The 12,347-nt window shown below is 28.5% G+C and overlaps 1 protein-coding gene across 2 annotated transcripts in view; it reads right to left on the reverse strand.

The window, feature by feature from the left end:
- The window catches only part of LOC142319189 (prefoldin subunit 5-like), a 41,775-nt gene that overhangs the window by 13,794 nt on the left and 15,634 nt on the right, over positions 1-12,347 (reverse strand). For both annotated transcript variants that reach the window (XM_075356178.1, XM_075356181.1), the window contains one exon: positions 11,124-11,229. In XM_075356178.1, the coding sequence (XP_075212293.1) occupies positions 11,124-11,229 (106 nt within the window). The remainder of the gene's footprint in view (positions 1-11,123; positions 11,230-12,347) is intronic.

Raw genomic sequence — 12,347 nt, forward strand, 5'->3', positions numbered from 1 at the left:
AAAACTTATTTACATATTTCTATTTACTGCCTTGAATTTTGTGGCAATTAAAAAAAAAAATTTAATTAAGCGTAGGTATTTTTAGTTTTTGTTAAAAGTTATCATCAGCTTTTTAAAAAGTTTATTGTGTATGTTTTAGTTTTATTTAAAATATACAAAGTCTACAAACAATGATGCTTCTTTGAAAAAGTTATCCGCTCTTCTTAAAAGACAAAAGGTGAAAAATCAATGTCTTGATTCTTAAAGAAGACAGAAAAACAACAAAAATAGACTCCTACTAGAATAGGCTTTGTAATATAAGATAGGTAAGATAAGATACTTTTTTTATCTAGTATTTCACCAAATTTTATTGAATTTTCTTATGAAAATAATTTGAACATTAGAATGAGCTTAGGGAATACAAGTTATAAGAACGTACCAATAACTAATGATGAGGCCAAATTAACATAATGATCTCAGTGATGGAATGGAAAGTATCCTTGCCTTTCATGTAAGAAGTTTTGGATTCAAATCCTGGTCAAGAATTCATAGAATTGTCATTATTGCTCCTAGCTATTATTTGATATCAGTTTTCTGTTACTGCAATAAATTAATAAATATCAACAAATTGTCTAAGTAAAAAATGTTTTATTTAAAAATATTTCATTTCTGTAATATAGATCTGCACTTAAAAAATAATCGATTGGTAGGTACATATATTGGTAGGTCTATTGGTAGCTTACAATATAGTTTTCTGATGCCCCTTTGCAAGGTGATAGGAGAGGAGATCCCTACTTTAAATCAAAATTGGCCTCATTTCTGAGGAAACCCTATTTAAAAAAAAATGAGTTAAAAAGTGATTCAAGTAGCTTATTTGTATATAAACAACCACTTCAGCGGTAGAAGTCAAATAGGGAGCATTTCAGTTTCATAATGAAAAGATCTCGGGTTCAAGTCTTCATATCAGTTTTTTAACTTTTATTTTTTTTCTTGCATATATACAAGGTTCGGCTGATAAATTTTGCACATATATGCGTAGGATGGGAATGAAAAGAGGTACTGGAGTGAGATAAAAAATGAATAGAAGTATAATACCTTAGCTACAAAATATAATATTTATTTTTCAATATAATCCCAGTTTACATAGATACATTTTTTCCAATGGTTGACAAGTTTTTGCATTCCATCACTGAAAAATTCTTGCAGTCTTTCTCGGATCCAAGAGTGGCCACAGCTTCCTTGAGCTCATCATCGGTGGTGAATTACTTTTGAGAAGAGGAAAGAAGTGGAAGTTGCATGGAGCCAAATCCAGTGAGTATGGTGGGCAGAATAGACTCAAACTTGCAGAGTGCCATCAGAGAGTTTGTGTGGTAACCACTGTGCACAAATTTTAAGGTAACCCAGTTACTTGATAAAATGGCCAACTCATTCTTTAGATATGCCTAACTGAATAGCGATGCATTGCTGAGTGATTCGCCAGTAACTTTGAAACAAATCGTTCACCTCCTTTCAATGTTTCTGGTCAGTCACAGAAACTGGTCGTCCGCTGTGAGGTGTGTTCTCAATTGTTGATTTACCAGCTTCACATTTGTGAAATTTCAACACTCACCTATTCACACCTATCAACAGTTTCACTACTGTAAACAGTTTTTAAACGATGAAACATATTTGTAGGATTTACATTTTCTGCTCTTAAAAATTTTATCACTGCACGCTGTTTTAACCGTGTTGACATATTAGCCGTACTTGACTCCATTTTAACAACTACTGAAAACAAACCAGTAAACGGATTTCAATGCATTATCGCAGGTTTGTAGAGGGGGATTTTAGCTATCATGCCCAACTCGATAGTACCTTTTGTTTCCATGTAGCACACCTGTGTGCAAAATTTATCAGCCGAGCCTCATACATTTAACACAGACTTTTTATTATATAGTATTTATTATAAAAATATTTATAAACATCTGTAAAAACTGCACTAGTTAATTATTTTATTTGAATATTACAATCAATAACCTAAAAATCTTTATGAAGATGTAATGGAGATATGCACATAAAGAATGAAGGAATAAATAGACAACAAACAGATTTCATTTTATAAAACAAAAAACAAATTTAAACAACAGTTTATTTCAATTTTCAGTATCACTGTTACAATCAGTAGATTGATCAATATAAAAAACAAATATAAAGAGCAAAACATAAATATTTTTGATTGTAACATGCAAGATGAAAATTATAACAGATTTATATATTTACATTTTTTGAAGTTTTTTAAAACAAAATCTGTTTGTTAGGTTAAAAAATAATTGTTATACTCAAAAAAATAACAAGCAAACATTAAATTCATAGAATTTTTTTCCAGATTCTTATAAATACTGTTGTTATTATAAATACTATACAATAAAAAATCATCTGCATTAATAAATAGTAAGAAAAAAATTGAAGTAAAAGTGAAAACTTAAACCTAAGACCTTTCAGTTATGAGACTGTAACACTCACCACGGCTGCTTAGGTGAAATGAAACCAAAAAAGATACTTGAACTACTTAAAATCTTTACATAGAAACTGGGTTAAGTTGGAAACTGCCATTTTGGATTTAAAGTAAGGATATTCTCTCCACCCTGAAAACAAGTAAAAATTCACCATCTCTGAACTTTCTGAATAATTCCCACAAATTTCTCGTATGGTTTTGTATGCGACTGTCAATTAGGTCACTGTCACTAATTACGTTACCGGAAGTTCTGTGCTCAGTGGGTTCTAAAAATGCTTAAAGAAATCCATATAACTAAATGAATGGGCTCTGCCTTAGATCCGTTGTAAACTGATTCCTTGTCCTTAAGTTACATGGTAAACACTTATAATGGAATCACCTGAAGAACCTTCTACACAAAACAAAAAATTAATGATTGAAATTAACCCATTTTATGAAGAACAAGTCCTGAACTTATAAAAAAGAAAAGAAATATGTATAAGTTGAATTGAGAAGGTCCATATTTATGATCAACTAAAAACAATTGTTACATCAATTTAAGCTCTATTTTTTGTTTTCTTTTACTTATATCCTTTATAGTTACAGTATTTTAACTATTTCCTTGGGTATCAGGAATAAGAAAGAAATTTGAAAATTTATATGATTTCTAGATGTTAAGATGAGTTGCACAGTTGTTCTTACTACTGATACATCAATATTCTACTAAAAATCAATTCAATCCTAACTATTTCATTGGTTATTTAATTATTATGTTACTACTATTTATAGAACTATGCAGAAAAAAAAGTCAAGTTCAGCAGAACAGGTAGTTTGAATAGTATATTAAATGAAGAAATTTATTACAAAATTGATAAGTGACCTAGAAATACAAAGGCAGTTCAAAAAGTAACCTGTGTTGTAGCATAGCGCAAGTAGTAGTGTTAGTGGCACCACCATTGACACATCAGCATACTCTCTGAATCCCTCACCTACCTTTCAAACTGCGTCAGTGAGCTGTGTACTCCCATAAGATTTCTTTAAGCACAAAATGTTTTGGCAGCAGACATCCATCATAAGTTGTGTACTGTGTATGGCCCAAACAATATGAGTGACGGTGTAGTATGGTAGTGGGTCTGATTTTTTTAAAAATGGAAGGACAAATATCCATGAAAAACAGAAGAGTGGTACGCCTTCTTTTGTGAGTGATGATCTTGTCAGTGAAATCGACAAAAAAGAGCATGAAAATCTAAGATTCACCACCTCTGAACATTCTGAACAATTTCTGTAAATTTCTCGTACGGTTTTGTATGAGACTGTCACTGATAAATTGGCTGCCAGAAGTTCTGTGCTCGGTGGTTTCCAAAAATGCTCAAAGGGATCAATAGAATTAAATGAACTTAGTTGGCCTACGTGAATGCAGAAATGAAACAACAGCTGATGGCCTGGGGCCATACCAATTTTCCATGCAAGCCAAAGAAAGTCTGCCAAACTTTGTCAGCAAGGAAGGTTATGGGTACAGTTTTTTGGGATGCCAAGGGAGTTCTTCTAGTCGAATTTATGAACATGGACAACGATTACTTCAGCAGTCTACTGTGAAACTGTAGACTGTCATTCGGCTTGTTTTTTTGAATGATAATGCTCATCGTCAGAGTGCTTGAAGAACTCAAGAACTTTTGAATCAATTTCAATGGTACATTTTTGATCTTCTCTCTTACAACTGACATGGCACCAAGCAATTTTCATCTCTTCACTCGTATGAAGAAATAGCCTGCATCGTAGCACTTTGATGATGATGAGAAACTTCAAAATGCTGTGAAAGGATGGCTAGTTACCCAGTGGCTGAACTTTATGAAGAAGATATTTGTAAATTGGTGAGGCGACTATGTTGAAAAATAGTTAAAAGCTGTATATAATAAAATATTTTTATCTATACATGTTTTTTATTTATAGCCAAATGGAGGTTACTTTCCAAACCGCCCTTGTATTAAGTAACAAATGAAACAGTTTTAGCAAGGGTAAATGAGATTATAAACTAACAAACTGAAAAAGAAAAACTAACTCTTTGAGATAGATGCATATTAAATGAAAATGGTATTAAAAGGAAAACTTAACATTAAAAAATGTCAATATAAAAAGATCCACAAGATCTAGATAGAAATGAAAAAGCACCCGAAACTAAAAAAACAAAATGAAATGAAGAGAGAGAACTTTAATTTTTATTTTAATTACTAAATTTATTATCTTATACAATAGCAGAATAATTCAAAATTTAATACACCTAATGTTTTAAAACAATTCAATTAATTTTATTACTATTTTACTTTATCCATGAAAAAGTCATTTGTAGTAAGTCATTGTAAGTAAATCCTGACATTTTTACTTACAATGACTAAAAAACAATTTTACCACATCAAAAGAAAACAAGTTTTTTTTTATATACTATGAAAGAATCCTAAAAAGAATATAAAAAAAAATAATTCTACTTAAGAAACATACATGGTTTTTCCATAACACGTTCCTTTCAGAATATCAAAAAACTAGACTGTTTGTACAAACTTAACATCAAAGGTGAATTCCTTAAAAGTACTGAGCAATGTGATACAACATGTAAAAAACCAATAAACATCCTCAATATAGTCAGTAAAACAAACAGATACACATGTACAAAAATTCTACGTAAGTTTTTCAGTTTTTAACATATAACAGAACTAAATTTAAATTCTATAATATACATTTAAAAAGTTTAATATATTTTAAAAAGTTATTCAATCTGTATAATAGTTGTATGCATTCATTCATTCATAGTGTTCTGCCATTACAGCAGGTTCTGTCACAGCTGCTGCTCACCACCTTGTTCTATCCTTTGCTAACCTCTTTGTTTCTGCATATTTTCCCTTTTCCATAATCCCACCCATCATTGAAATTATTTACAAAAACCATTTCAAGAATTAAGGGGAAGATCCGCCACGATTGAAATACAGACTAAACTTTATATCAATATATAACCGGAAACATTTAGTTTACTGGCATTATCAGTAATTTTGTATTTTTAACAAAAAAATTTATTTCTCCAGAACTGTTATATATCAAGCTGGAATTTTGTTCACTGTACATTTTATACAAAAAATATTTTTAATGTGATATTAGCCTGAAGTTAGTACACAAGGTAAATACAAACACAGTTTTAAATAATTATTTTGGTTACTCTATACTTACAATCCCAGACTAAATTTTTTTTTTTTAAATACAATTAAATTTGTTCTCTTTTTAAAATGACTGAGTGTTATGACCACTGTTATTTGCTCAAGAAAACTTGGATTTCAAATCTCACTGGTATACTTTGGATTAATTATGTCCTATAATGAATTTTTGATGTTACTTGACGACAATTCTTCATCCTATAATGAAAACTCAATGAATAAAATAGTACTAATTAAAAAATGTTAAACTCCCTGAATTTCTTGCATCCCATAAATATGTGCTCAATTACTTTTACTGACACCTCCTGAATGGTGAATGTGTTATATCTGGTATCTTCATGTATTTATCTTAAAATTATTTCCTATCTTAATATTTTAAGGGCTTTAATTATGTCTATTTTTAAAATTATAATTGTGTATTTTTGTATACTGCTCTAATCAAGATTTTACCACAGTTTCCTGCGATATGTCCCAGCAAATCCTTGAGCAGCCCCCTTTTTTTACAACTGTAATAACATATCCACCCATTTCTGATGTGATTTACATAATGTATTATTATGTATCGACCAGAATAAAATATTTAATTTAATTAAACCAACACCTGATATAAATAAAAATATCTTATATAAGAATGAAGAGGTCACATAAATACAAATTTAACATTCCCAAACTTATTATAGCAGAAATAAAACTAAATTCAAAGAATCTGGTTTATCCAATTCTTTTTCAAAAGTGTACACATGGAAAAATTCAAAATACTCATTAGCAATTCAATAGTAAATTACAAATTTCAAAATCAGAGAATGTTTTTATAGGTAACAAAACTTTTAGAGCTGAGAGTTTATGACAGGTGTGTCATGTTTCAATAAAGGAAGCGTAAGTAATTACAAGGTACTGTAGAGACAGAGCTAAAACCTGGATAGTCATTTATGGTAATGATTGTGTAGTGACTAAATGCTGAAGAAAAAGAAATTGGATTACAAAAAAACCACAGAGAGGAAATTATGCAGAAGTAAACTAAAAGTATATTATTATTATTATTATATTCCTATGTAATAAATATAATCATGTACAATAACTTATATGTATGACTATGATTGTGGAAAATTAATGTTTTCATTAATTGCTTTTATTTTATGAAATTTATTAAAATTCATATTTTTAGGATATTAAGAATATCCTACAGTGTATGTAAAATCTGAAGGTGGGTCCTCCCTATAAGGTGTCTCTACTTGCCTCGCCAACACTACTCTTATAACCTGCATGCAGAACATTTACTACCAGCTGCTACAAAAGTAAGCCCTCCAATGATATTGCTTCATTGATATTTTTTATTAGTGTTTATCCTACCATTCATTTCTTTTTGCTATTATTTATTTAAATTTCTCATTTAATTATTTCATCTGTTATGTATTTATTCTACTGTATTAATTTATTTATTTGAGCTACTATATATTATATTAGTAATATAATACTCGGTAGTATTCATAGTTTTTTTATAATAAATTTAATAATGATTATAATTATATTACTTTTACTAACATTTCTTTAACACTATTTATTTACGTATTTTTTTGTACAATTTAATGTTTTCAGTTTATAGTTTTGTATGCCTACAAATCTCAAAAGAATATTAGTTACTGGTGCGTATATACTATTTAGAAATAATTTTCATAAATAACTATGCCCTGTCAAAGGAAATCATAACTATTATGGCCTATAATAAATAAATAACTCATTTCATACACTTTTGTATTACATTTGTTTCTGTTTCACTTTTGTTTCTGTTTATTTATGACAAAATCTTATTTAAGAAAAAAACCATATACTATCAAGAAATAAATAAATAACTTTATAACATACATCTTGAACAAAAGATTAATCATGGATATGTTGCAAGTGATTGCAAATTAATGGATGTGACTTTTGGAATACACTACTTTGGCTGCTGTTATGAGAAGTCGCTAAGTGATGTTAAGCGAAGTGGAGGGGATGCCACCGTGCACTACTGATCTCCCTTCAGATATTACATACACTATAATAATCTCAAAAATGACTACAGATAATTTGATACTATTTTTATGTATTATTGGTAGTAAGTGCAACACGACGATTTTTTGATTAAACTATATCTAAAAATTTTATAAAATATTAAAAATTATTAAATCTTTGAACAAGCTGTATAAAAAAAAATTATTTATACTAATATTTTCAAATCTTCAGGCCACATGCTTTAAAAAAGTTCTGATAAACACTAACAGAAGTTGAATGGCAAAATCGTGTATACTAAAATTATGTTCCTAACATTAGTATGGAGAAACACTCCCCTTACAGAAATTAATATGTACTGAAACAGACTATAAAAAAATGTTTAAAGTAAAATAGTTAACATAATATTGTATTTTAAAAAGAAATGGAATAGACTGACAAAACAACCTACAAAAACTTGCAAAAAGATTGCAGATGAAAACAATTAGCATACAAGAAAAGTAGAAGCTTCTATACAGAATATGAAGAGACAACCATGTTGATGAATAAATCTAAAAAAACTGAACCTTATAATATAATAACCAATTATATCATAAAAAGGAAAATGAAGTTGGTGATGGATACAAGATATCCAAGTTTAATTAATTTGGTGAGAGAATGTGTGAGAGGCTCAAAACTACATAAGAAAACAAAAAGTAAATTACTTTTAAACACGTAGTTCCTTCTTTTTATTATATAGATATATATATATATATATATATACTACAGTTAAAAAAAAAACAAGACTGCCAATCCATCAAAGTATGTGACAATATCAATTCCTTTCATCCCAACAAAAAGTTCCAAATTCAAATTAATATAAAAGTTACCAACCATATTGTATTCCATGGACAAGTGTTCAAACTTCTTGAGATAAATTAATAATAATAAAAATTAATATTAATAGATATTTAAGGATAAGTTAAACACAATAATAAAGAGAGAAGGTTACAAATGAAAATCCTTAACATCAATTTTATTATGGTAAATTAAAAAAAAAAATAACACAATAATTAAGAAAACAAAAAAATTAACAGCACATTTAAAAAATATATTTATTAATAAATACGAATCAGTAAGAAATATAGTAAATTGTAACAAAATGAAATAATAATAAAAAAAGACAATAAGTGTGCAAGTATTAATAGTATATTTGATAAATAAATAAAAAAGCCATTAATAATAAATTTATTGTGCTTGTACTTGCTTCTGAGCAGCAAGCTGAGCTTGAAGTTTTGTATTCATTACATCTATTACAGTCGCAACAAAAAATTAAATACTACAAAATTCATCACAACATAAAGATAATTATCAAATTAGAATAACAACTTGTTTCTAAAGCAGCAAGATTTCAATAATACAACTGCTATTATATCTACTACAGAGTATAATTAATTAATTAACACCTCAAGGTAGGAAATTATTTGAGATGGGTATTCAACCACTTTGGGAATTACCTACCTAGAACAAAGAACTAAGTGCTTTCTTTATGCTTTTATATTAATATCTACGTAAATGGAAATCATCCACAGAATACAGACATGACTAAAACTTAAACGGAAAATGGTTCAAAGAAAAAAGAACATACAGGTCAGTAATAAGAACAGTTAAACTGTATTAGAAATATGCTTCACAAAGAAAACCAAGGAAAAGAAAATCAAATTAGCCGAGACAAAAATCTTAAAAATGAATGCTTGGTGAGAAATTAATAAACAGAATTAAAAAGTAAGTAATGGAAACTATTAAACTGGTTAATTGTCAACAAAACAGATTAAAGAGAGAAAGATGAAAAATATGGACACTTCATAAGAAATAAATTATGCTGTCAAGAACTTATGAAGATGTAGTTTGGGTAAGCAAGAGATAGGCCTAAGAGATGAACAATTATCGTCTCACACCTTCAAATTTGTTCTTATTTGCTTATATTAGCCTCATAATTTAAAAATATAAGGAACCATAAAAAACAAGTAATGCAAAACATATGACTGTCATACGACTTGCATTAATATTATCAACATGATCAATGTTTCATGTTGCTGTGCATAATGCATGCCTACTACATTAAATATCTACTCCAACAGTCCTGAATAAGTAATGTATCCAATCTTAACAACAATTTTAGAATCTTTTCTTTAGAATTTTGCATACTGGATATAAAAACTAACTAATTGGATAGAGATAGTGCTTGCTGTTACCTTATTGCATCACATTTCCAGTTCAAAATTTTACCATCACATTTCCACTTCAAAATTTTACCATCACATTTCAATGTGTGTATAAGTGCGTGCACTCCTGCATCACAAAATATAAAGTTGGGAAAATCCTTTGAACTGAAGACTGTTAATTATAATTCTTCCAGTAGTCACATATTACAACTATTCCTGCAAGCTTACAACATTTCAGAACAGGAGTCACTTTTACAACCTCATGTTACAGCTAGCACTAGGAAACATTGTTTATGACCAATCCACCAAACACCCAGCTACCTTTAATAATGTGCTTTTCAATTACATTGCTGCTTTTACTATACTCCTCTTTTCAATAGTTTTCTCTCTCCTTCAACACGAAGGAAAGAGAATGCACATGCATTCTCATGCTATTATAATACAATATATATTATCTAAATAACTGCTCCAATCAAATACCATATAATCTGTTATGTCCAATTCACTAAACAGTAATATTCATGTCAAGCCAGGTCCAACAAAACCAATAGAAAAGTAATTTTAAACATGTTTTGTACTTTGAAATGTACTTTAACATTGAACTAGAAATTTATTTTTACAACTTCTCTTTTCTAACCTATTATATTAAAAAAAAAAAAATAGTTGTCTTGCTAACATCCAAAGTATTCTCCATAATGCTTAAGATAGAACTGATTGTCTAATTATGACTCTAAAGATAATGCTACCACGGACTATAACTATCTTATCACCTGCTGTCTGGCCTTGCTGTCAGTTTTGACATCTAATTTTGATATTTTCTTTTCAGTTTAGTTAGTAGCATTACACATCTAAGCATGAAAAGATTTGAAGCTAGCCAGGCTTATAATTATTAGGAGGTGGAATGATTTTTGGAAACTGCCTTACAAAAAGGAGTGAATGGTGAATAGGCAATAGACTACAAAAATTGGAAACTGTGAGCAACAGCAATCACACACAAAAAAAAATTAAAACCCCCATAATATATGTTACTATCACACACACTTAATGACTTCCAACCTTCTTTAGTGAAAACACAAAAATACACTAGATAAAATAAAGTAATAAGAAAATATTCATGCTGCAATGGAAATAATCCCTCCTCAACAAAATTCTTGTAGAATTTAGAATGAATACCTAAAAATAAACTGAATAATTAAAAACAAATTTAAATTTATACAAACAAAAAGTAATATACTCAATAGAATGATATAAAAAAAACAATATTTAAGATTAAATTACCTTCTATAATTTTACTTTTCTCCATTCCTACAGCTTGGATTTTTTCCATCTGTTCGGTAACAAAAGTAACTTTCCTTTTGAAATAGTCTTTTGCTCCATCAATATCCTGATGAACAGAAAAAAATCAATACACACATATATAGTAAAAAATTAAATAAACTAATAATAATAAAAATGATACATTGATATGAGAAAAATATAATATAAACTAGAGTAATCTTTCACCACTACTTATACACTTGGCTTCGAAACTTTCTGAAATAATTTATTTTATAAATTTACAATATACTGCCCCCTCAGAGTAATTTATTTAAGAGCTAACACTTTAACTAATTTCATAAAAAAATTTAAGACATTCCTGAACCTATTATTAAATGCCTCTTTCATTTGTTTCATTCTAATATCACCCTTATCTTTTTTTCTTTTGGAATTTATGAATTGTTTCCTTTTATAAACAAGTGAATATAAGATGTCAACTCAGAAGAGAATGTGCTTTAATGCAACACTATGTAATCTTTAATCAGTATTGATCAGAAAATATGATAATGCATTGAAGAAGATAAGATCTAGAACATAAATTGTTTATATATAATTTATTCTATCTTTCTTTCTTGACAATAAAATTACCAGTTTATAAAAATAAGACTTTTTTGTTCTTTGTGGAAAAATTTAATTTTCACAACTACAGAAACATATCAATAAATACAGTTTTTAAAATTAAATTTAATCATAAATGAAACAGTGTACATAAGAATATTTAAGTTTTAACAAATTTATTGATATATATCAGTCTTTCAATAATTAAACAGTGTTAAAGTTATTTAATAAAATAACTGAAACTACCAGACTTTCAAGTTGGTATTCCTAATATAGGAAATATCAGCTGTTCAAAAAAAATATCCATTATCATAGCCTCTTTTGTTTTAATTTCAAAATGTCGGCTCTGCTTAAAATATGTATTGTGCTGTGATAAGATTTTAAAACAGGCCAAAATTCACTCGCAGATGTTACAACAGTAGGTCAAAAAATATATTAATCATTATAAACTGATTGGACAGTTTAAATATAGCAAAACAAGCATCACTGTTTTTTATCACAACAGAAGGCTGGTGGAAGTTTCAACTGATGCTTTGGAAAATGATCTTATTAACAAGGGTAGATACATAAAAAAATTTTAAATTGCTACAATATGTAGTGCAAGTATTGACACTATTCATTCCCTTA

This window comes from Lycorma delicatula, chromosome 2, assembly GCF_047948215.1.
Source record: "Lycorma delicatula isolate Av1 chromosome 2, ASM4794821v1, whole genome shotgun sequence".
Lineage (NCBI taxonomy): Eukaryota > Metazoa > Arthropoda > Insecta > Hemiptera > Fulgoridae > Lycorma > Lycorma delicatula.